The sequence below is a fragment of the Eleginops maclovinus genome, chromosome 7 (genome assembly GCF_036324505.1).
Source record: "Eleginops maclovinus isolate JMC-PN-2008 ecotype Puerto Natales chromosome 7, JC_Emac_rtc_rv5, whole genome shotgun sequence".
Classification (NCBI taxonomy): domain Eukaryota; kingdom Metazoa; phylum Chordata; class Actinopteri; order Perciformes; family Eleginopidae; genus Eleginops; species Eleginops maclovinus.
In genome coordinates, this window is record NC_086355.1 from 4,629,831 (window position 1) to 4,655,947 (window position 26,117).

The 26,117-nt window shown below is 41.3% G+C and overlaps 2 protein-coding genes across 4 annotated transcripts; both read right to left on the reverse strand.

Moving 5' to 3' along the window:
• Positions 1–5,686: 5,686 nt before the first annotated feature.
• LOC134866916 (uncharacterized) lies at positions 5,687–12,645 on the reverse strand. The gene is made up of 2 exons (XM_063887130.1): positions 12,406–12,645; positions 5,687–10,501 (listed from the first exon to the last, which is right to left on the reverse strand). The coding sequence occupies exons 1-2, from the start codon at positions 12,581–12,583 to the stop codon at positions 9,168–9,170; spliced, it is 1,512 nt and encodes a 503-aa protein (XP_063743200.1). The 5' UTR covers positions 12,584–12,645; the 3' UTR covers positions 5,687–9,167.
• Positions 12,646–13,815: 1,170 nt separating this feature from the next.
• Positions 13,816–25,972, reverse strand: ska3 (spindle and kinetochore associated complex subunit 3). 3 transcript variants are annotated; one of them, XM_063888747.1, is made up of 12 exons: positions 25,916–25,972; positions 25,709–25,851; positions 25,543–25,604; positions 24,749–24,920; positions 23,979–24,411; positions 23,791–23,852; positions 19,538–19,725; positions 19,264–19,455; positions 15,081–15,263; positions 14,772–14,851; positions 14,484–14,611; positions 13,816–14,265 (listed from the first exon to the last, which is right to left on the reverse strand). In XM_063888747.1, exons 2-12 carry the CDS (start codon positions 25,833–25,835, stop codon positions 14,108–14,110), a joined length of 1,785 nt encoding a protein of 594 aa, XP_063744817.1. In that variant the 5' UTR covers positions 25,836–25,851; positions 25,916–25,972; the 3' UTR covers positions 13,816–14,107. The 3 variants fall into 3 exon arrangements, with proteins under 3 accessions (XP_063744817.1, XP_063744818.1, XP_063744816.1); XM_063888748.1 differs by having other exon boundaries at positions 25,709–25,838; positions 25,916–25,952; XM_063888746.1 differs by having other exon boundaries at positions 25,709–25,953.
• Positions 25,973–26,117: the final 145 nt, after the last annotated feature.

The window sequence follows — 26,117 nt, forward strand, 5'->3', positions numbered from 1 at the left end:
CCATCTTCCCAGTGATGACAATGTTTTCTAACTTCTGTAGCCTCTGAAGCCCCTCTTGGCTAAAACGCTCTGAGCACTGTGTAACGACAGTGTCTAAAGTGCCAAAGTACTGCACTCTGTAGTAGTCTTGAGCCGTATGATGCTGATGCTGCATGGCTGGACCAGTGAAGCGTTTTGGGGGCATTCTCACGTGAGGCATTTTGATGGGCTGCAGGCTTACAGATGTTACAACCTGAGATGCTCTCATGTACAGCTGGCCAAAATGCCCTTCTGATCTTTTCTCCAGGATCCCTCTCTTCACATGCTCCACGGCAGCCAGCATCCCTGATGTCGTCTGTCTTCTCTGCTGCAGAGAAATGTTCAGCTCCTCCAACATAGACATCACATCTTCTGCAAGAAGAAGGCCAAGAAGTGTATTGCCCCTCAAAAACTTCTCATGAAGGCCACTTGCTTTTGCAGCCACATCCATCATGGAAGACTGAGCCATTTCCTCTGTTGCAGCAAGCACGGAGTGGTACTGATTGAGAACAGAGCGAATGGCTGGCGTTCGCACCGTCCACCTGGTGGGGCAAAGAGGCTTCAGCGATGTGTAAGGAGCTGTATGATCCGACTTCGCTATAGTTGCAAAGATGGCCCTGAACTTCATAGACTGGTGGAACAACACGCCCAATTCATGCACCAAATGAATAGCATCTCTTATGATAGTGGAGGATGCACAGGCAGCTTGGGTAATAAGATTGATACAATGTGGCCCACAGTGAACATAAACAGCCAGAGGTTGCTCCTTCTTCAGATGTGCTTGCACACCCTGCATTCGTCCCGACATATTGGCCGCCCCATCGTATGCTTGACCTCGTAGCTGGGAAAGAGGTAGATTCAGGCGAAGCAGGACATCTTTGGCTGCACTTGCGATGTTCTCTCCAGTAGTGGATGTAACCTGGTAGAGACCGATAAATTCCTCTCTGGGTTGCAAGTTTTTGTCAATGAAGCGCAGACAGAACGACTCTTGCTCGACTCCAGCTGCATCCTGTGTCCCATCAATGATGAGAGAGTACTGGATTAGGGGCAATGACAGGATCTCCTTAACGATGTCATATACTATTTTGTTGCCGATTATTTTTATGATTTCATTTAGAATTTTTGGGCTGGTGAAGTTATTGCCTCTCTGGAGCCAGCTGTTGAATTCGGCGTCATCCTCTGCTTTATAAATCATCAGTTGGTGCAAGTTTCCCTCTTTGCTGTCATGCCCCCTGAAAGCATTGCCTTGCCTTGCCAGATACATAATCCCACCCACAATCTTCAAGAGGCTGTTCCTAGCCTCATGCTGCTGTTTCTGTAATTGCGTTGAGAGTTGTGTAGTGATTGGCTGTTTGCTGTGCAGATAAGTGGTCATCGCTGCTGCATGACAGTCGCTGTTTTCATGCTGATGGAACTTCTCAAGTGCTTTTTTCCAGTTACTGAAACCTGTTGTTATGAATGCCCCATCAGCCTTACTGGCTAAAGACGATTTCTGAATTGCAAAATATTTGGCACAATAAAAACACAACACCCCCTTCAATGCCTTGCTGTAATGAAGCCACGTGTGCTTCCTAAACCAGCTGTCCTGAAATTTTAGTGTCTTTTTGGTCAAGGACTGAGTTTGAATAAAACAAGAGTTGGGCTGATGTGGGCAGCTACCAAGCTCCTCTGCATGCTGATCACTTCTCTCCCTGCCTGGGTCTGTCTCTCCTGAAAAATATATAATATGAAATGTTGACTTATACTGCTAAACTAAGCTTATTGGGTGCTTACCCTTAGTATTTATTTATGTGTTCTACAAAATTGTTGTTCTTATTCCAATATCTTACGTGTATCTTCTGAGCAGGTGCCTGTCTGTCCTCTCCCTGCAGGTGCCTGTGAATTTCCAGCCTCTGTCTCTGCTTGTCTTCCTCCACCTCCTCCTCTATCTCCAACTGTGGGTTCTCCTCCACTACCACCTCCATCCTCTCCCTCAGCCTCTGCTCCTCTATCTCTTCCTGCCTCTTTTCCTCTACCTCCTCTGTCCTCGCCTCCATCTCCTCCAGCCTCTCTGCTGTCTGTCACCTTACAAAAATATGTTGATGCATGGCATACGAACAGATTAGGGATAGTATGACTGTAGAATTGCATGGTAAGTTAAGTTGTAGCAAAAAGGGCTTGCCAAAAAGGACAAAATTATTACATCGACATAATTTATTCAACACAAAAACATGGTTGCACAATATCACATGCTCTTCCAGGATCTGACGATACACCACACAATTCCCAATTTGTGTTTTAAGCAGTAGCCTACTGTCTCTTCCACAGAAATACATGTAAATAAGTTGTTGTTATTTGTAGCACTACTACTACTAGTAGTAGTAGTAGTAGTAGTAGTAGTAGCAGTAGCCCATTATGAGGGAAGATTGGAGAATGTCTGGAGCCTTTTCGAAAGGACAACCAGAAGAGACATAAGAATGCTGTACAACAGCATTGAGAGACTAACATTTGAGGAAGACTTTGTGAATGGAAGCTCCTTTGTAACCATTGAGGAGGATGAAATGAGAATAAACTTTGTAAATAATAAATGAGGGGGGAAAAAAAGAGAAAGAGGACTCTGAACGAACGAAAAAGAAAAGACAATGATGTACTGTGGGGAATGACATGCCTGTGTGCGGTGGGTCTTATGCATGATCATGTTTTGTTTTGTTTTGTTTTGTTTTGTTTTTGTTTTGTTCTTTTTATTTTGGAAACAATTTTGGTGGTGGGTGGAGGGAGGAAGTTTGACTGTATGATGGAGAGGTGTGTACATTGACAAAAGGGAAAACAATCAAAAAAAAAAAAAAAAAAACTTGTAAAAATGTAAATAAAGTGTAAATATGCAAATTTTATAAATAAAAGATAAAAAAAAAAAAGTAGCAGTAGTAGTATTTTAATTCATTATCTGTTTTGTTTGGTCCTCAAAATTCACTGAATTTAAACTTATGAATAAAGAAATATACTTATTCTTAGTCTTCTTCTTCTTCTTCTTCTTCTTCTTCTTCTTCTTCTTATTATTATTATTATTATTAGTAGTAGTAATAGTAGTAGTAGTAGTAGTAGCAGCAGCAGTAGCAGTAGTATTTAATTAATATCCTAGTAGTTGTACGGGTAGTAGAAAGAGGTCTCTGTAAAACTCCATACAAGTTTGAGGAGAGTATTTATTAAAGTGTGCAACACATTGCTATTGCGATATCTTAAGTATTGAGCATTATGGTACTGACTTATAAGTTAATGGTGCAGTACTTAGTTATGTTGTTTGTCCACTAGAGGGCGCTCTGAGACCTGCATAGTGGGCATGTCGAGGTTAAGCTACAATTGAGGTAGACCCAGCTAGGTAGCAGGAGATCGGGAACTGTTCCAGTCGGTGTTGTAATGTAAAGTGTGTGCTGATAATTCTGACAAGTAAATAAGTTATCAAACGGATACTTATGGAGTGAAGATGTTTTATTGGATGAAGATGCAACAGCTATATTTCTAATTTGCATTTAGTTTGGTGGTGTAGATGTATCAAATCAAATCAAATCAAATCAATCACTAACGTCCTGGGCTACTTGATGTTTTCGGGTTGCTATCGTGTTGTGGATTACTAGCTAGCTGTATTAATGTGAACCATGGCAAGATCCTGGAAGGTAGGCTAATCAACCAGTGTTTTCTTATAAGTTCTCTGCAACTGTGCAGTAGCCTAGCTCTAACGATGCGCCCTGCCACGTTGCTTAAACCTGTCTAGTGCCTAAAGAGCAGAATAAGCCTTAATGCTTTTATGAAGGGTTTCCATTCATTCATCCATTTTGCTTAGTTTTTAAAGAGGGACCCTGCACTTACATTCCTGACTGTAAAGAATGAACGAATGTCTCGTTTCTTGGGAGGGGGACCGTCATCCATTATGTCACCGAAGTCTAGCTCTCCGAAGCTAAGAATCCGCGACGCAACTTGACATTCTGGGCTAAGCCAAGTTCACAACGGGGGAAGGGGGTCGCAATGTTTTTTTTTTCCTTGATTGTTTGGTTGATTCGTTCTCTTGTGTTTCCCACATTGAAAGTAAATCTGGAACAGCAAGGGACTGATTAAGGAAAAAAGGAGGACTTTTATGTCACATACTAGACAAAATATTGGAGGGGACAGATTGGTACTTTCCCAACATTGGGGGGGACGTGTCCCCTTCAATGTCTATGGTGGTTACGCCCCTGGCTACATGCACCCATTATAATAAGGTATAACAGCAAGACAATACAGGTGGAGTGTGAGAAGACCAGAGATACTGTCGTGATACAGAAAGAAAATGGTTAGCAAAAACCATGGACTACTTTATCAGAACAAGTTTGATTCATCTCAACCTTGAAGGTATTTATTTTAGAGTCACATCATGTTAAATGGATATAATACATACATAGTTCATTTCTCTGGCAGATAATTACAAAACCTACTATTGCTGTTAACTATTGAACTTAACCAGGATACCAGCATACAGGAAGAGATGCTTTTTACTCTGTTCAGTCGCAACTCCTGTCTAAAAGCTTGATTTCCTTCCTTAAACCAACAATGCAGGAAACCGAGTGCTGAAACAATCTCATGTTTATCAAAAAACGAAACACATGCAGCGATGAAGATACTCATAGTTCCAAGAAATAATTATGACCTAATCGGAGCATGGATATGTGAAACCAAAAACACATGGGTGAAATGTTCCGTAAATTAAAAGGGAATGGTGAATGCCAGTGGCGGCTGGTGAACATTTTTTTTTGGGGGGGCGCAGTTGGGCGGCACGGTTTAAATAGCACTTTTTTAGAGGTTTAGCTTAAGACAGTTGGTTAGGTGGCTGCGGCCACATTCGTGCTTCTTACATTTTTGTGTGAAGTGCTTTAGATCCTTCATCCCGGTTGTAGTCCAAAGTGTTTCAGTCCCAGGACTTTGAAATAACAGACAAGGGAAACAAAAAAAGGCATTGCTCACTGTACAACCAGCTAACCAATTCCGCTTAGCATACAAGTTTGAGGAGAAAGTCCGAGTGTAGGTTCTCCCGCGATCAGTGGTCGTCTGTTGAATGTTTAAATCCGGACGCTCGGGTCCCAAGTCTTTCAATTTCTTCTTTTCGACATCTGATAGTCGATGAAACGGTGTTTTAAGTAGAGCTTGCACGGAGTTCTCAGCCATCGATGTCGCCATATTCACTCAATCTAAGTTTCAGCTAGCTACGGTGCTGCTCTTTACGCTTGTGGTTAGGGAATGATAACGATGCTGATTCGCCGAAATAGTCCAATCGCGTATCTAAGAATGTCACATTGAACTAAGAAACAATGCCATTGGCTGTGGGCGCAAAGATTTGCGCCCACAGATCTAAGTTTCATCCTCCAATGAAAAGCTATCCTTGCTAAAATGACTGAGAAAAGTATAAGCTCTCCTATAGACTCCCATGTTATCGGCGCCCACGGACGGTAGCCGACCTGCCTATTCTCAGAAAAGGCGAATGGCAATATATTATGTCCGGACACATTTTAGCGGTTCTTGACAGTGGTCTCCCATACACATTTAACCCATAAACACGGTACATTTCTTATTTCAATTATGTTGTATATATAACGTTTTTTAACTCAAAAAGTCAGGGTGGGCGGCGCCCAAGCGCCCACTATTGACGCACCGCCACTGGTGAATGCATTGAACATTATTTCCTGTTATTATATTGTTGTTTATTACTCATTGATCCTTGGGGAAGTGTGTTGTATTATCAATAGGAAAACTATTCTATTGATATTTACTAATTGATCAATCTATAATTTATTCATACATATTTCCCATTTATTAGGATTTCATATTTCATCTACCTTTTAGTTATATGAACTTATTATACTAGTGTTTATTTATCTTTATTATAAATACTTAATTTCATGATTTTTTCCCCCAGCTTTTTATCTCAATTATTCTTATTATTGCTATTATTTTCATATGCCTACATTATGGCATACTCTGTATCATACATTTCATTTGTATCATAGAGAACAACGTCACTGAAGTCCCTCCATCAACCTTTGTTTTACTAATATCTTTGTGTTGTTGGTGTAAACCGGCTGGTTGGTTTACATTACCAGTGATGACCACCATGCCTCTAAAAGGAAAGCACATCCTTGCTTGCTAAAAAAAACAATTGAAATCACAGGAAGACAGAAAATCCGTTTCATGTTCTCAAGAACAACAGGATACTCTACAAGCACACGGAACACATAAATGATTAGAAAAGACACACAGCCATCGACGTGAGCGGGACATCCAAAAAGGCACATTCCACTCTGGGCTTTGTGATCCACACACTGCTTTAAGAAGCACCACTAAGTCTCCGTTGTTGCAATAGCGTCCAAATTGTGAAATTAAACTTTCCTGAATGTATTTTAGGAGCACAGCCAAAGCACAAACTTTCCCCTTAAAACATAATCTATGGTTAATAACTTGACATTATTTAAACACATTGAATGGTAGAGGGTGAAGCCCTTAAAAGATAATGGGAACATTTCTTACTGCACACATATAGTAAAACCAAAGTGACCAATAAGAGACGTTTAGCTTAGTAACCAGTAAAAGGGTCTATTGCATGATGCATGATGTAGAAAAGGAATATCTGTAGAAAAAGCAGGCTGATTGGTACCAGAAGAACCAGCTTTAGAAACTAAGGCACCATCAAAGCAGGAGAACACATTGCGCAAGATAAAGTGTCTATAAAAAACACATCTCAGTTTATGCGACTACATGTAAGCCCATATCTTAGCTTCAGTTAACAGACTATTAAAAACAGAAGAAGAGTTTAATGGCTGTGTAATCTTTCTTGCAGAACAACCTCCAGCATGTTCTGTACATAACAGAAACATCTCTGTGGTGAAACGCTTACAATCAATTAGAAAACAACACGATGAGAATGAAATGTATATTCTCCGAGAGAGACGTCACTGCACAACTCTTCAGTGTCTGTGAAAAATCAACAGTCCTTCCATAACGCATCTGAAACGACACTTTGATTCAGTGTGACTGTGAAGCATCGCTGGAGGAATTTAGAAGAAGATGGCGCTTTAGGGGATGATTCGAAGTGGGTTTTATTCATAGCCAGTGAATTACTAAATACAGTTGATAGTTGTCTACTTGACCCCAGTTTGGAGAAGCAGATGGGATAACCTGCACAGAAGTAAAGCAATGGACTGATGGATTCCCGCTTTACATCGCAGTCAGACAGCTCTTTCCATCAGGGACTGGACCCGCTTTCTCCGTTGACTAAAATGTGAATTTAACGTCAGAACACAGGTGTTGTTGGTCCAATGGTGCCTCCATTGATTAGTGAGGTTGTGTGACTTTAGAGAACCAAAGCAAACCAGAGTTACAAAGAATCGATTGAGTTAGTTGTATATCAGTAACTTCTGAGGTGTTTCCTGGGAGTTTTGGTGGCTTTCAGGAGAGAGAAGATCCCAGCCTCAGATCGCTGAAGGAAAGAGATGGATAGAATATGGTCTAACTATCGCTGATATTGATTATTTTATATGTAGTACATTGCTTTTCCTCCCATAACTGCAACTGGCAACAACTGAAGATAATTCACCCACTATGGATAATCTCTGCATGAAAGATCCAAACGTTCCCTTTCACTTCAGCCCACATTGATCCTCTTATCAGTTGTGTGACGTTGGACTAAACGTAGATACTGGGAAACAGAAGTAAGTTCCCACTCTCACCAGGACATATGTGTGAAACCTGAAGCTTTGTGTGACTGGAATAAAAAAACATAACTTGCACATCATTGTTAATTATACAATCACTAAATTGCAAGCCTTCATCCAGCCTTTGAGTGCTGTATCGTGGCCTGTGGGGGAAACGCACATCTTTTTGCTCAGTTTCTGCTATTTTCCACCCAGTGATTTAATGTGTCATCAACCCCAGTAAAGCCCAAAGGCATCTGCCATCCCAAGATGTGCTGTCAGCCTGGAAGCTATTGTTGAAAACCCCGTGTCATAAGCTGTGTTTCTACAGCAGATTGATCCACACCAGATGGTCAACCTGTCTGTGGGTGGTGTTGTGCTAACAGGTAGCTAATCATCCCCTAGTGATTGTTTTTGGCTGGCAAAACGCGTGAAAATGCCAAATAAATAACCCCTCAAAACTCTTGATGACATGTTGATATCTGGGCATGCTGATCAGTCAGGGGAAACTCGGATGAACATGCGGCTGTGTTTCATATCTCTCTGTGTTTACAGTTATTGAGTCATAAGAAACAGCTGGTTCAGCAGAGGGAGGATCAATCAGGAGTCTGCTGCTGCAGGATTCACAGGGGTGGAAAACTACTCTCACAATGTACAGGATTAAATAAGGGAGAACATTGTGTGCACTACATAAACTGCAGTTAATACACTTCAACACATATCAAGTTAAAGGGATAGCTTGGGTTTTATAAAGTGGGGTTGTAGGAGGTACTTCTCATCGAGTAGCAGAACATATTTTAAGCATCTAGAGGATGCAGGTCTATTGCTGCCTTGATTGATTAGTTTGTTTGTGTTATTGTGATGGTTGAGTTATGTTTTATTCACCGTAGTCACACAATAATGCAAACAAAGTTACCGTTTGAGGCAGAACAACCACTACTGTTTTCTAAGATTTAAAATTACAGTTTTTAAAATGCATTCTGGATCTTGGGAGAGAGCCCAAATATTGGCTTCAGTTTTCTGTTCGAAATATCATTGGTTTATCTATCTCACAGCAAGTTAAAGCGGGAAAAATAAGTCTTACACTTAAACTGATAATGTTTTAATCTAGGTGGCTCATTTACATTTCACTGCTGTCACCGTCCATGGCAGTATATTGCTTTCCTTCTATAACAGCACTCCTGTCTGCTGAAAGTGGTACACTGAATATGTACAAGTACCTCAAACAACCCCACTTCAAAACATCCAACTGCAGGGACCTCTTAGCGATGTGGTTTCTGGATTTGCTTTTATTACAAGAACAAACTGACCTAAACAACAGCGTGTAACATTCAGTCAAAGTGTAAAATAAAGTTCATATATAACTCAGAATGATGTAGTGTTCACACTGGGATGTAAAGTGGGAGAGTGTGGAATAAGGACCAAAGCAGTAAAGGGAACTTAAGGAGCACTGTAGAATCACTCCAGTGGAGCAGCAGAGATGCACAAGTTGTTTAAGGCACAAGCAACTTGCACAATCTTATCAAACGTTGAGAGGTTGGAGGTGCGCTCGGAGACTGTGGTGAAAGGACTCTCCACCGGGCCGGTGAGCATGGCGTACCTCTGCTTCACCACGGAGAGCACCCTCTGCACATGCCTCTGCACACTCACTGTCTCAGAGGAGGAGTCAGGCAGTGGTGGGCTCGCTTCACCTTGGTAGCTGCCGGCTATTTTAAACAAGGCTCCTCTGGCGGCCACAGAATCTGCAATGTCCAGATCTCGACTCGCCAACACAACGTCGCCCGGGAGGAGCTTGCAGAGGAACCCGCAGCCCTCCGCCAGGCTTTTGTCCCCGACGTTGCCCAGGACGCCCCGAGACACAAACGTGACCACGCCTTGTGGAGCAACACCAATCAGATACTTCAAAACATTATAACTTGTCCCGCCCACCTGAGAGCTCGACACTACCCTCTGCTGCTGCTGGTTGCCTCGGGAAACCGGCTCCTCGAAAGGCACCATGAAGCAGTCGATGATGACGGCGCAGTCGGGGTGGGAGGTGCGCAGAGCTACAGGCAGGTTTTTACGCAGCTCGGCTCTGGAGGGCCAGAAGACAGCGGTCGGCACCAGAGTGGAAGACATGATGTTGACCATCTGGTGCACCGTCCTGGTCACTGTGCCGACTTTCACTCCAAAGCGGTAGGCCAGGTCCTGGTTACGGAGGTCCAGGCGGAGTCGCATCAGCGTCAGCAGCAGCTGCTGGAACTTGGAGAGCTTCACGGTTTTCATGCCGTCCATGTGAGGCGCCAGCAGCCACATGACCGTCTCCAGGACAAAGTAGTTTGGCAGACCAGTGTAGAACTTCACCTTCTCTGCATCGTTCCTCAAGGAGTTCTCAGAGAGGGACATTTTGTCCACAGACTCCCTGAGGGTCTGGTTCTCCTTCTTCAGGGCTTTCAGGACATTGTCAAAGTTCACCGCTGCGTCTGACGTGTGAGGAGCAAACTTTCCTTTCTTGCAGTCGATTGATTCATCATCCTCTTCATCGTCTTCATCACTGCTGAGGGAAGAGGATGCACTTTCCTCCACAGCGGCCTCCTGCTCCCTCTGCTCAGGATGCTCCTCCTGGCCTCGCTCCACCACCGCAGAGCTGCCCTGGCCCTGCAGGAACAGCAAGGCGTTAGCCGCCTCCACACGGGCCTCCTGCTTGTCCAGGATCTCCAAGGAACCGGGCTCCTTCATCTCTGGAGATAAGGGAGCGGGCGTGAACAAAGAAGGAACATAGTCCGGAGAACGTGGGTTCTTCACCTGTTTACCTGCATGGCAAAAAAGACGGTGTAGTTATGTTAATGGTGGAAAATGTGTAAATATAGGAAATGATGGTCTAATGGGGTGTCTTGTGGGTGGGACAATGAAGGGCCTATTCTGATAGGGGGAACAATACAAAAAAAACACTGTCAATGTTCATTCATGTTTTGAATGTCACCATATCCCTTTGTAGAATATTATTATTAACTGTATTAATAAAAGAATAAAAACTGCCTCATATTTTTTCCCCTCTTGTGTTGACAGTGATTTTGATTTCCCTTTGTAGTTTGATCTTGTTATGCATCTCGTCTGTTTGTCTCTTTGACTTGGTTTCATCCCTTTGTGTATAGTTCTGTTTCTTTTTTGATGTAGTTTTGGGTGTCTTTGTATTGGTTTTGTGGCTTATTAAATCGGGTGGTATCAGCTTGTGGTATTTTTGTATCGTTTTAGTTGTGTCGTGGTAGTTAGGAGTCTCTTTGTGGGGGTTGTGTGGCCCTCAGGGACGATTCAGTTTCTCTATGTGGTAGTATACTGACCTCTTGTGTATAGTTCCGGTTCTTATTTTATTGATTTTGTGGTAGTTTAATGTCTATTTGGGCATCTTTTTATTAGTTATGCGTTCCTTTGTCTCTCTTAAGTCGTTTTGTGGAGGTTTGGTGTCTATTTATGGTGTGGCTTTCTGGGGTGATCTTGTGTCTCTTTTGGATGTTTTGAGTGTCTGCAGTCAATTTGTAGTGATTTTTCATCTCTTTTTAGTCATTTTGTGGGAAGTTTGGTGTCTCTTCTTTATTCCTTGTATGAATGTGAGTCTATATCCTTTACAGTTTGTATAATGGTCTATATGAGGTCATTTTGCCATTCTTAAAGGTATTTTTTTTGCCTTTTTTAAATTCATTTTGTAGTAGTTTGGTGTCTCTTCTTTAGTTAATTTGAGTCTTTATCCTAGACCTAGATAGATGGATAGATAGATAGATGGATAGATAGATAGATAGATGGATATAAGAGTGTATATAAGATCTGTTTGTGGTCATTTCCCTTTTCTTTGTTGTGTTTTGAGTCATTTTGGGGTAGTTGTGTTTCTATATGGTCATCTGTGATATTAAAGGACCCCCATCACCCCAGCAACAATCTGTTCTGTCTGCTGCCGTCTGGCAGACGGTACAGCAGCATCCGGACCAAGACCACCAGACTCAGAGACAGTTTTATACCACAGGCTATAAGACTGCTGAACTCCTGAGCTCTGTGAATGTCTACTCACATCTGTTTATAGTACACACACACACACACACACACATACATATATATATTATACACTTCTGCCATACATATGTTTATAGTACACACACATATATATATATATATATATATATATATATATATATTTATATATATATATATATTATACACATCTGCCATACATATCTGTTTATAGTACACATATCTATATATTATACATATCTGCCATATACATCTGTTATACGTAATATATGCATCTGCCCATACCTGCTCATTCAACAGTGTAAAGTATTTAAATACTCTCAATGTATTCCACATATGTATATATTTCACATCCTCAAATCTTTATTGTTGTTATTGTAAATATTCTTCTCTCTTTTTGCACTATTTTATTATCTTATTTGCACCATGTATGTTGAGTTGTTGGAGGAGCATGGGACATAAGATTTTCATATAGTACGTTGTATATGCTGTGCATATGACCAATAAAACCCCGAACATTGAATACAACTTGATTGAAATCTGGACTAATAACTAAAACTATAAAACGACATAAAAACCATGGAAATAAAAAGAGTTTTTTCTTGTTTTTATGCAGCAAAACAACCGCTGGTATACTTTATTGTCTGTTAGCTCCTGCGTTCACACATTATATACAGTCCATGGTTCATATTACCTGAGATGAAGTGAGTACTACACAGCCTGCTGCCGTCGTTAGGCACCCATCCCTCCCGGTTAACAGCAGCTATCCACCGCTGCTTCCTCTCGGGGTCCCGGGGGAAACGGTAGAAAGATAATGCGGTGCCTGGTGTCCTTCTGTTCCTACAGCCAGCCACCACACATGTGTGAACCATAGTAAGGCCACGACCAGAAGCGTGGAGGTGTGCGCAGATATCTGTTTGGTGTTTTGACTCCCAAAATGGTGGCCGACTAGAGGCGAGGCTGAGAAAAAAAACAGGTGTAACGTCATCAACGGTTGTTTGCATTCAGCGATGTGATTGGACCATCTTCAGCTGACGTCACGGATATAGGATATTGTACTCACGCCGGGCTGCAACTACGCTAACGAAATGATAGTAAATCAATCCGTGCAGCGGTGAAATGGCTTAATTTTTAAAACTTTATATAGTGACAGAAGTCAAATAAAACGAGCTTAAACTAACAACGAAAGTCGTACTCTCAGGAGACAATATCGGAGCTGTTAACTGGCTAGCTTACATACAGCTAGCGGAGATGCTATTTAACGCCATGTACTAACGGTACTTGTTTTCTTGGTGCCATCGATATTTGTGTTAGTGCCAATCGACTGTGTTTACAATCAATGTCAGCTGTCAGTAGTGGTACTGCAGATCATAGCAAAGGTGTGGTTCTGCTCATCTTTTCCTGCAGAACCGTGTGGGTCTTCTGCTGTCCCTGCATCCTTAGTGGGCACCAAGTTGGTCTAAGATGCTGTGGAATTAGGAAAGTCCCTGGTTTGTTTTATTCAAACTGTATTCACTATATACACTTACTCCGTGGTGGGTTATCATTTGCATAATATATTACTTTATAACTATTTCACAGGAACACATTGTAATTTTCTACACTAAATGTATCTCACACTTTCAGTTACTAGTTATTTCTCACATCAGAAACACATGAGGCAGTACGACACCAAAACCTCCATGATAATTAACTGCCACATAAAATACTCATAGGTCACGCTGTATGTTAGTAATACAAACTGTACGAATGTAATACTTTGATATATAATACATCTGCATAACTTTTGATATTTTAGACATTTAGCTAATAATACTTGTGTAGTTTTACTAAAGTAACATTTTGAAATCAGGACTTTTTTGCTTCTCTCATAGTACTTGAGTTCCTTTCCATCTGTGCTGAAGTGCAATCTTGCTGTAGTTGTACTTCACAAGTACCCCTTCTTTATTACTACTTAACTACATGTTATTAAGTTCATACACAGTTATAATAATCTACTTTATAGAACACAAATTCCTTTTGAAAGAAAAATCCCAAATGAATGATTAAACATGAATGGCAAAAGACATTTAAAAATACAGGCAATACAAAAAGTATTCAATGATTCATAAGAGATTAATAGGGTGCATCTTTATTATATGTACAAAGTTTAAATCTATATCAAAACCACAGACGTGCATATTATTAAAGACATCAATCAGAACTTTTTACAACCTTGATACAGAAGCTATTCAGTGTGCTTTCTCTGGTAAAGTTAATTAGTCTCGGGAAGTTTTGAGGTTGCAATATACTGTATTTTGATCAAAACCCATCCAAATCAGCTTAAAGATAAATGCAACTTGGATGTCTCTACATTTTTGCTCCAATTTGGACAGTTTGATGTGTCCAAGCGCCCTTTAGTGTTGTGCGCACAGTTTGTACACAGAGGTGTTCCCGGCTCCTTCAATGTGCTCCAGTCTCTTGAGCTCCGTCAGACAGAGGATGAATATGGGGGTCTTTATTCCAACCATGCAAATCCTCCTCAGCTCCTCCATCTGAAACTCTGTGTGTTCTCCTACAGAGGGCAACACAGGACAGCGACTGAGTAAAGCCTCAGACAACTACACTCTCCTGGACTAATACTGTGGTTGTTTGATGTAAACAATCTTAAGCATGCCATTTGAGATCTTAAAACAAAATAAAGGAAATTAGTTTTTGTAGGTTCTCTAAAATTCCAACATCTAAGCCAGATATTTAGACCTTATCCGTTCATAAGAGTACTGTTGCACTGACCTTCACTCTCTGCTGTGAATGTGTTGATGTTTTGCACCACCTGGTTGAGGTTGTGCAGAGTAATCTGCCTCAGGTACTTTGGTAAACTCTGGAACTCACTCTCCGACACCGCAGACAGACTCACAGCTCTGGGAAGAGGAGAAGCAACAAATTCAAGCTTTATTACAAAAAATACTAATGATACCAAGATAGCTACCAACTGTCTTCTAAATGTTGAGGGTCTTTCCAACTTGTTTTCTTTTCAAGCACTTCATTCAAAAGTGAGTGTAGTGATATTTAGTTTCTTACCTGTTTTTATATATGTTTGTCCTGACACGTGGGTGCACAACAGCCACTGTAGGGCTATTCAACTGCACCTGGGACACGACCTTCAAAAGAAAAGCCAAATCAGAAGTGAGAAAAACACAATACAAGTAAAGCAGGACGATTACATTTCAGATATTTGGCCTAATATGTCAAACATATTTCCTTATTGTTGCTTTTAATAACCGAACAGGAATGAGATGAAGCCAAGGATTGTTAGAGTGAATCTCAGTATAAAAACGAAAGGCAAAGTAACTATAACACCCAACGTCTGTTTGAACACACAGGACTTACTTTACAGATGTCCTGAGTCACAGAGCTCAGGTCAGGCATCTCCGGGGTGCTGGGATCATCGTAGTCCATCCTGAGTTGAGGGGTCCCAAGGGTAAAATTCTGGGTGGGGCCGTCCAGATCCAGACTGTTGTCAGTGCGCTCCTTTTTACACTCCAAAGTGTTCCTTGGCATTTTCGCACTTTTCTGGAGGCAAACAGGAGACATATAAAGTGGGAGAAACATTTAAAAATGATGTGATGAAGTTCATGTTTTGATAGAACGTATTTCACGGTCTTTAGTAAAATACAGAATATTGATATATTATAAATGAAAACACAGATGAGCTAGTTTTGTAATACACTGACTGGCCCCAAAAAAATGTCACTAATATTCATTGGACCGCCTTTAGCTTTGATTACGGCATGCATTCGCTGTGGCATCGTTTCCACGAGCTTCTGCAATGTCACAACAATTATTTCTGTCTTGCATTAATTTTTCGCCAAGATCTTGTATCGATGACGGGAGATTCGGACCACTGCGCAAAGTCTTCTCCAGCACATCCCAAAGATTCTCAATGGGGTTCAGGTCTGGACTCTGTGGGGGCCAATCCATGTGTGTAAATGATGTCTCATCCTCCCTGAACCACTCTTTCACAGTTTGAGCCCGATGGATCCTGGCATTGTCACCTTGGAACATGCCCGTGCCATCAGGGAAGAAAAAATCCACTGATGGAATAACCTGGTCCTTCAGTATATTCAGGTAGTCAGCTGACCTCATTCTCTGGGCACATTGCTGAACCTACACCAGACCAACTGCAGCAACCCCAGATCATAGCACTGCCCCCGACAGGCTGGTGACCTTTTTTTAGGCTGGTCAGTGTATTTAGCTATATTAACAGCAACGTAAAAGTCCTAAAACCCAGAAATTAGTTTGCATTTTGCATTCAGTTTTCTCTGAGTTAATGTTTTTTTGGTTGAATAGCTAAAATAAGGTGCATGGCTGCCCAAACTTGGCCCGCGACCGATTATATTTGGCCCGTGCCTTCCCGCACTGTCCCACCATAAACGATCGGAAGCTCTCGTTGAAAATTATTTATTGGCGCACTACCAAATAATGCCATAGGATGGCGCTGTTGAGCTCCAGTCAGCTCCTAGCTATCCGATAACGCCCAAGACCAGTGGGTGAGAGGATTCAAGGATGGAGCGTAGTAGGCTGTGGCACACAGACAAACGAAAATTAAAAAAAACTTGGGAACAGGACTATTTTTTTACCGAGGTAGATTCCAATGCAGTGTGTCTGGTATGTAAGCAGAGGGTCGCTGTTTCAAAGGAATACAACATTCGCCGTCACTATCTAACTAAGCATGCGGCTGAGTTCACAAAGTACACTGGAGAACATCGCAAGGTCAAGTTAGCAGACTTGCTAACAAAGCTAACCACCCAGCAGCGAACTCTACTTCAGCCGTCGACTGCACAAGAAAATGCCACTCGGGCTAGTTATCGCATTAGCAATGCAATCGTGAGAAGTGGGAGAGCTTTTGCAGCGGGTGATTTCGTCAAGGAGTGTTTGACAATTGCTGCCCAAGATGTGTGTCCAAATCAGATGCGTGTATTTTCTCAAATTAGCCTGTCACGGAACACTGTCACCCGCCGCGTTGAGGACATGGCCGAAGACGTTCGAGGTCAGATAGCCCAAAGAGCAAGTCACTTTTCTGCCTTCTCCATTGCGTGCGATGAAAGCACCGACGTGTCCGACTCAGCACAGTTGCTGGTGTTTTTGCGAGGCGTCAATGAGGACTTTGAAGTGTGTCAAGAACTAGCGGGCCTTGAAACATTGAAAGGGACAACAAAAGGTGTGGATATTTTTATGGCAGTGGAGCGAGTTCTGGACAAGAACGGTTTGAAGTGGGAAACCCTATCTGGCATCACGACTGATGGAGCCCCCGCCATGGTCGGTAAGCGAGCAGGGCTAACTGCACTTGTGTCGGACAAGGTCTCCGAGTTTGGTGGCTCGATTTTAAAGTACCATTGTATTTTGCATCAGGAGCAACTGTGCGCTAAAAACATGGGCTTGAAAAACGTAATGCAGGATGTCGTCGCCATTGTCAACAATATTCGCTCAAAGGCCCTCTCACACCGTCAATTCAAAGCTCTGCTTGATGAGATGGATGCCCAGTATGGTGATGTATTGTACCATCAGGAGGTGCGGTGGTTGAGCCGTGGGAAAGTTTTGCGGCGTTTCTTTGATCTGCGCGAGGAAATAAGGGAGTTTCAAGCCACGAAGACGAACAACATCCAAGTGCCCACCGACAGTCACTGGCTTGCAGACCTGGCTTTTCTTGTGGACATCACAGAGCTGCTGAATATCCTCAATCTTCAGCTCCAAGGGAGAGACCAGATGATCACGCAGATGTATGACCATGTCAAAGCCTTCAAGCAAAAGCTCCAGCTGCTTAGCAGACATCTTTCAACAGGTGAGATCTAACTTGATTTTATTGAACATAAAACAATGTATTACGCTTGTTGTCACAACCATGCTATCATAGACATATTGTTTGCGATGCATGTATACTTTGTGTTGGTGGAAAATAGATGTTCTTTTTAAAACCACTAAACCAGGCATTAAATCCAAAACAGTAGTTGTATTGCTTTTCAGTCTACTGCAGCCATAAACAAAACAAAATATATCCCCTGCCCACCATTTGATTGATGATTGGTATTTCATTTCATGAACAACCTTGCATGTTACATTACTGCTTTTGTCTTTGTGTCTGTATTTTCAGGAAATTTGGCACATTTCCCCAGCCTCAGAGAAGTTGGGTTGATGGAGGAAGACGCACCAAAATACCTCGACATTCTCAACAATCTTGAGGTGGAGTTCGACCATCGCTTTGAAGATTTTCGTGGAAATACAACAGCATTTGAGCTGTTTGCTCAACCTTTTTCTGTGAATGTGGATGCAGTCAGTGAGGAGCTTCAAATGGAACTTTTGGAACTTCAGTCTGATTCAGACCTCCATAGCAGGTTCAGAGAGCTTTCCTTACAAGATTTTTACAGGTCTATTCCCGCACACAAGATCCGCAAACATGCCCAGGTTATGTTATCCCTCTTTGGAAGTACTTATGTCTGTGAGCAGGCTTTCAGCCTTATGAATCTTAACAAGTCCAAACTGAGGAATGCTTTATCTGACTCTCACCTACATGACATTCTCACTTTGTCAGTTAGTCAGCTTGAACCTGATATTGAGAGGCTTTTAAAAACCAAGAACAGGCTTCATGTTTCCCACTGATTGGACTACTACAGGCAGAATATGTAGGCCTGCCCTAGGCCCCCATTGTGTCACCTGGGAGTATGGTAGGCCCAAGGACTGGTAATGTTCCACACCTGTCCACAAATATTTCATAGTGCTTCAGTTATTGTTTTAATTTAAAGAAGCCAGATCGATGTTATGAAATGTTATTGACCTAAATGTGAAGCACAATAAACAGTGCAATTCATTTTTCAAAATGACTTTGTGATATAGTGTTTATTTTGCACACGTATGCTTAACTTACACACGTAATGTACTGCACTCATATATTTACTGCACACTTAATGTACTGCAAAATTATCATTTTGGCCCTCGGCCCTCCCCTCACGTTCAATTTTGGCCCTCCATCGGGAAGTATTTGGGCACCCCTGGTCTATGGAATTGATTTCAAAATACTGCTACTGGTTTATAAAGCATTGAATGGTTTTTTATATTTCTGATCTGCTGCTAAATTATGACCCATCCAGATCTCTCAGGTCCTCTGTGACGGGTCAGCTTTCTGTCCCCAGAGTCAGGACTGAACATGGAGAAGCAGCGTTCAGTTATTGTGCTCCAAATATCTGGAACAAACTACCAGACACCTGCAGGTTTTCGCTGCAGCTGCATTTAAACCCAGGCTGAAGACCTTTCTTTTTGCAGCTGCTTTTAAATTGAACTTTTCATATCTACAGTGCACTGTAACCGTTATTCATGCTTTACCTTTATTTCTATTATCTTTGCTTTTTATAATATTTCTTAATGTCTTTCCTTTTTGTAAAGCACTTTGAATTGCCTTGTGTTGAAAGGTGCTATATAAACACTAAAACACCTTTTACTAATATGGCCAAATTATGGCAACCATCAGTCAAAGTGTCCTGGCTTTAGACAAGACAAAGACACTTTCCTTTGCCCTTACATTCTGTAGGGAACTTCCCAAAGTAGACTCCAGGTTTGGCATCTCTGGCATCTCCCTGTCCTCCACACCCATGATGCTTATCTCCGGCACGTCGTATTCCCAGGGCCGCTTGGATCCGGTTGCTCCGTTACTAGGCGATGGAAGTTCAAAGAGGCGGGAATCCTCATCGGAGTTCCCAGGCTGCCATGCACTCTGTGGACACACTGAGTGATTATATTTGTAAAGAAATGAATGATTGTTAGTTACATTGTCCACATGCACTCATATGTCATACCTTTTTAGTGCTGAGCAGGCGGTTCACATATGGAGTTTGAAATGCTGGGACCTCTGGAGTATTAGGCAGGTGTCCAAGGCCACAAGGGGATTCTGGGAGAGTGTACTGGGGGAAGTCACCGTTCGTCTTTTCGATCTTGAGCCCCGGTGTGCGAAAATCAGGAGGCTCTGGGGACCGCAGGTTCTGTGCTGAAGGGAACAAGTACATTGGGGCTTTTTTCAAAAACTGTTGTTTGGGAAAGTTGTCATCTTAAAAACACACTTCATTATGCAGATTCTGACACAAGTGTTTCCTTATTGGGAGTTTTGTTCTTGTTTGAATAGATTCTAGTCTTACTCATGTGCTCACCTTTGTTATTCTAACCAGCCATTTGAGAGGAATTCCTAGTTCTTAGACTAAAGTGGTTATTAGTTTTTGGTGTTTTTTTAAAACTTTTTATTTATTTACGTGTACAAGGAACATGAGGTCATCATGGGTGATACAGTTCAAATCAAAATATTCTTTTACAGTCATACATATATACACATACATCATAGCCAAATGTCACACTATTCAAGGTGCATACACGATCCATTTTTCCCAGCGTTCCCTACAATTCTCCAACTAAAACAAAGGTAAGTCTCTCCATACAGCACATTTCTTGAATGATCCCATGCCACGGGTTCAATGTTGGAGGATCTGGTTGCAACCACCTTCTGGTTATGGCTTTCCTACCACTTGCCAGAAGAATCTTCAACAGGTACCTGTCCTTACGTAGGACTGTTTCTGTGATTTCACCGAGGTATAAAATAACAAAAGAAAAATCTAAATCTACCCCCATTATTTTATTTATCTCGGTTGACACCTCCCTCCAAAATGACTGGATTTTCGGACAGGCCCAAAAAACATGAAAGTGGTTAGCCATAGGGGTACCACAGCGTATCCAGCAGAAGCCACGGCTCTGCGTGCCTGTTTGTAGTGCTGTTAATTTAGGAGTTATGAAAAATCTCACCACATTCTTCCAGCCGAAGTCTCCTAAAGATCTTGAATTTGCAGTGGTCGCCTGTGTCTCACATATTTCTATCCAGGTCTCTTCTGATATTTGTGTTTCTGATTCCTTCTCCCATTTTTGTTTAATGTATAATGCAGAGTGATTTTCAGAGGCTTGTATACTTTCGTATATTCTTGAGACCAACTTTTTATTATCGTTCTTTTTATATGCCTCATGAAATATAGAAATGAAATTGTATTCCTTCTCCTCCTTGATTATAATAGTCTCTGACCTGCAGGTATCTATGGAAGTCCTGCTTCTCCAGTCCAAATGTGGCTGAAATTAACTCATGACTCTGAAATGTACTGTTTGAGATGAGGGAACAAAAAGAAGTGATACCTCTCCTAACCCACGGTTTAAAACCCCCGTCCAATCTAGCAGGTTCAAATTCTGGATCATATGCTATCCAATTCAAGACTCTAACCTGTTTCTCTATTCTTAACTTCCTCAAAACCTTAAACCATAGCTTAAGAGTGAATACAGTCCATTGATTCAAGCGGTTATAATGTATTTCAGCTTGGTTTTTGTTTCCTATTATAGATTGTATTGGAATTTTTAACTGAGTAGTTTCTAGGCACTTCCATTTAGATTCATAATTTGGAGAGCACCAGTATACTAAGGGTTTCAATTGTGCAGCATCATAATAATCCTGTAAACATGGTAGAGCTCTTCCTCCCTTCTCTTTTTTCAGCTGCAGAGTCTTGAACTGAACCCTAGGTCGTCTACTGTTCCAAATGAACCTTGAGATCCAGGCATTCCACTCAAATTGTTTTTGGGGTACCTCTAAAGGCAAAGACTGGAAGAGATAAAGAAGCCGTGGCAACACATTCATTTTTAATGATTTCCACTCTATTACTCATATCCAGTGGGAGGAGGGTCCATCTAGAGACATCAGATTTGATCTCTTTATTAATGGAGCCGTAGTAGTTTTCAAAAAGTTTTGACATATCTTTAGTAAGGTTTATTCCTAAGTATTTTATTTTGAGTCCCATTTAAAATGATATTTCCTTTTAGTATCTGGGTGGGGATTATAGCTAAATGTGAGGGTTTGGGTTTTTTGGATATTAAGCTTGTATCCAGAATATAGATTATATTTTTTTAGTAGGGACATCAATTTGGGGATGCTTGAGTCTGGGCTTGTAATAAAAAGCAGAACATCATCCGCAAACATACAAGTCTTATGTTCTTCTCCTCTAACCATAGTCCCCTTTATCTCAGAGTCCTCTCTAATTGAGCGAGGGGTTCAATAAATAATGCGAATAGGGTCGGACTCAGGGGACAGCCTTGGCGTGTCCCTCTTTCCAAATGAATAGTTTGTGACAGGTGTCCATTAACCCTGATCCTGGCTGTTGGAAAGAAGTATAACGCTCTAATACATTTAATAAAACCATCTTTGGAGCCGAATCTTGCAAGTACCCTGTATACATATTCCCAACCCACCGAATCAAATGCCTTTTCGGCATCTAGGCTGATTCACATTGCACTGATATTTTCTGAGGTAATATGACTCACCACCTGTAGTGTTCTCCTTAAATTATCCTGTGTCTGTCTGTTTAATACAAAGCCTGTTTGGTCTAAATCTACCAGCTCTGGGACAATGGATTCCAGTCTCTTAGATAGGATTGAAGCAAATAATTCTACATTCAAGACTGATATTGGTCTGTATGAGCTGCATTCCTTCTTATCTTTTCCTTCTTTCGGGATGATAGAGATAACTGCTTCCTTCCATGATTGGGGGGTTTCCCCTGTTCTCAGTGTATGGTTGAAACAATGAAGCAGGACAGGTATTATACCACTCACACGGATAACCGTCTGAACCTGGGGCCTTATTAGCCTTCAATCTCGAAATGGCTTTGCTCAGTTCTTCTGCTGTTATTTATCTCAGCCATAATGTCCTTATTTTGTTGTTCTCCTATAGATGGTAAATCTAGTGAACTTAGAAAAGTCTCTATTGTTGTAGTATCTGCCATGGCCGGTTGGGTAAATAGTGTTTTTCAATTTCTTCATCATATATACCATTTATATCCTGTTTATTTTAGTTCATATCTGAGGATCTCTTTCTTCCATGTGTCTAGTTTCTAATGACTTCATTTCCTCTTGTAGTTCAACAAGTTTTCTCTGTTTTTCCTTTTTACGAAAGGCTGTGAGGGCAATCATTTTGCCTCGAACTGCTGCCTTTGCTGCATCCCATAAAGTATTTGGAGACACCTCTCCGTTATCATTATTTTTTAAATATGTTTCGAATTCCAGTTGAATCTGTTTCTGCAGTTTTGTCATTTAAAATGCTCGTATTAAGTCTCCAAAGTGTATTTTTCCATTGCTTAGTTAGGTGCAGGGTTAAGTACACCCCTGAATGATCAGATACATCCCTAATCCCTATTGTACAGTCCCTGACTCTGTGCCAGTCTGATTTATACATAAATAAATAATCAATTCGTGTATATACACAGAGTGACACGGGGAATAATAGGTGAATTGTTTTTCTCCTGGATGAGACTCTCTCCACACGTCAATCAGACCCAGCTCTGCAAGCATCCGCTGGACCAAAATGGCATTTGGACTTTTCTTTTGCCGTTGATTAGATGTATCTAATTTTGGATGGAGTTGGACATTAAGATCACCCCCACAAATTAGAATTCCTTGTGTTTCCAAAGCTATCAATTCAAATAGTTTCTTGAAAAACATGCTCCCTGGGGGGGGCATACACATTAAGTAAGGTTACTTCTTCATTGTCTAATTTACCTTTTACTAAAACAAATCTCCCTTCCTTGTCTTTCACTTCTGAAATAAATTCAAAATGTACTGCATTAGGGATCAGTATAGCCAGTCCCCTCCTACGACCTGATTTATGAGATGAGTAACAGGTATTTTGAAATCCAAGTTTTTTAATTGTTCATGTTCTAAGGAGGACAGAAGGTGGTTATTTGTTTTGATCACTTTTTATTCTTTAAAGTTTGGTCGATGACCACAGAACGTTTTTAGTCCTGTTTTCGTCAGCACAACAGAATTTTGGTTGGTAGTAAAATTAATCATTCAATCCTACAAAAGACACTTATGCAATATTAGGATATCAGAAATTAGAGACGAGATCTAGTTTCATATCAGATAGCGCTATAACAGATATATTGCCCAGCCTTAAAGATTCCAAAAGATAACTCATTACTGAAAACTGTAAGCGCAGGTAAACACTTAAATTCAAGAGGGCAGTGCGGGAGTGTCATACCTTGTGTGTCCGAACGCTCCATTAAAGTGTTCATTGGGGGTGTAGGGAGGTCTTCTGATGGTCTGTCAGAAAAGAGGACACTCATACATCAGTAATAAGGAGTCACTCTACAGTAGACTGGAAAGGTCCTGCACATTGCCAATAGAGGTTATATACCGTTTACATTATGTAAGCTCATTATCCTCTACCTTTGGGGCTTTTCAACGTTTTTCTTGAACAGATCCATAGTGAAGTCGTTGTTCATACACATGGTGTGCTCTGTGATGCCAAAGTCAGACAGCTGAGGCGTCTGCAGATCTTCATCATCCATCCGCAGGGCACATTTGGGGGTAAAGAGCATTGGGGGCGATGCAGGTGTGTAGAGTAAGGGGGGAGGCAGGCTCAACTCAGGCACTTTCATGCTCCACTCCGCCGCAGCCAAAGTTTTCTTCAGCTGCACCTCAGAGAGGCCGAAGTCCGACAACTGTGGTGTATGTGTAACGTCAGAAGAGGCCGGTGGTTTGGCCCTCTGCGGTGATGAGGAGGGACTTCCTCCAGCCTCCTCCTGGCTTTCCCCTTCTTCTACTGCTTCATTTCCCTCTGATTCTTCACCTGCAGCCTCTGACTGCTGTCCGTTAGCGTCTGTGCAAGAGAAAGTCACCATAAAAACACATTTGATAGCATGTTGTTTTTGTCAGTGAGCAGCCTAAGGGATAGTTTTACCATAGTTGATGTTTTAGAGCCAGTCTTTCTTTTTTTTTTTTAGGGCAAAATATTGTCACCTAAACGTTTCTCAGTGGCTTGGTGGACACAAAGGGAGGAAGCTGCGGCAGATTGATTACTTAGCTTCTCATACTGGAGGTGTGCCGACTGCCTTCTACTGTAGGTTATACACTGACGGTGGATAAGTACCCTGACCCCAACACAAATGAGAACTTTCCCTTTAAGAAAAGCAGATGTAGCTACTGTCATTACTTACGGCTTGGTCTCTGTGTGTTTCCTGGAGCTTGGTAACCGTATTTCTCCCAGTGTCCCTTAAGTACCTGGATGTCTTTAGTGACTCTTTGCTGCATCACTCTGCTGGCCTTAATAAAGCTGCCCACATCATTCTCCTGGGCTTTAAGCTGAGCAACCTGACCCTGGATCTGCCCCTGTATGAAGACAAAGAAAGCACCGTTCCTTCATTCTCTTTAAAAAAAGTTAAATAGGCATTAAGATGTATAAGAAATGTGGTAAAATATGTATTAGAAACAAACTGAATACAACTGTGCTTACACTTCTTTGTGATGCTTAATGAGGAAAGTATTCATTCTTCACAATTGACTTTATTTCTTTGCTTAATCATCATTTTTTCTCAATGAATAACACAATTGTTTGAAATGATGTCACATCTGTTATCTGAAAAGTGTATATTAGCTATATTACAGGGCTGTTATGTTATATTTTGAACTAAACCAATGTCACACTCAAACTAAATTAAATTCAAAATATGTAAGAATTCAGTCTCACAAGAGTAAACGCAATTATCCTAACTAAATACCGTTTGTTTTGGTTCATTCTGCAGCTACTTAAATACTTTGTGTATTTCAATAAAATGTCAGTCACCAACATCAAGTCAACAGACCATAAGAAACAACAACTTGTCTAACTTTGGCACGACGAAAATGTAAATGTTTACGTGAATTTAAGTCAAGTGCCTGCCAGGAATGTGATGAATACAGATCTTCAGTTTTATTATGCCTTTAGTTTGTTGTACTGTTTTCATAATTGTACCTTTAGGTTTCCGACGTCACAGTTCAGATGGTGATAAGCTTTCATTGCTCTGGCTGTAGTTTCTGAAATGAAATGGTACTCACACATCAAAACTAGCTAAATTATGTATACATTATTCTTACTTTTGGTTGATAAACAGTATTTGTATTTGTCTGTTTTCTCTCACCGCTGTCATCGTAGTCGTCGTCGTTGTTGTTTCGGTTTTCAAAGTCGTGCTGGAGTTTGAACGTTTCTGACTCTAAAGTAACCGCCAGCTTCTTCAGCTTGGCAAAGAACTGAACCGTTGGAACCATTTTCTGATAAAAACGTCTGAAATGTTACAAAAAGTAAATTAATTATAGCATTAACGTCAACCAACGAGCCGTTTGCTTACCTTTTTCTACTGCAACTTTTCAATTTTGGCGCTTATTATGGCGGAAGTGTCTTTTTCTTCTTCTGTTGTTTTTTTATTGGCAGCTTAACGGTGCAATATCGCCACCTGTGGACTACAGTGAGTACGACGAGATGGTTCAACACTGAAAAATTGTTAAAGTAAAACGACAAAAAACATCTCTACATTATTTCCTGGTTAGAGC

Coding starts and splice junctions, on each gene's coding strand:
- LOC134866916 (XM_063887130.1), bottom strand. CDS start 12,583: ATGGTTCACACATGTGTGGTGGCTGGCTGTAGGAACAGAAGGACACCA. Junction 10,502..12,405: donor TAGTACTCACTTCATCTCAG/GTAATATGAACC, acceptor TTTGCCATGCAG/GTAAACAGGTGAAGAACCCA.
- ska3 (XM_063888747.1), bottom strand. CDS start 25,835: ATGGTTCCAACGGTTCAGTTCTTTGCCAAGCTGAAGAAGCTGGCGGTT. Junction 24,412..24,748: donor AAACACACAGAGACCAAGCC/GTAAGTAATGAC, acceptor TCTCTTGCACAG/ACGCTAACGGACAGCAGTCA. Junction 23,853..23,978: donor AACGTTGAAAAGCCCCAAAG/GTAGAGGATAAT, acceptor CTTTTCTGACAG/ACCATCAGAAGACCTCCCTA.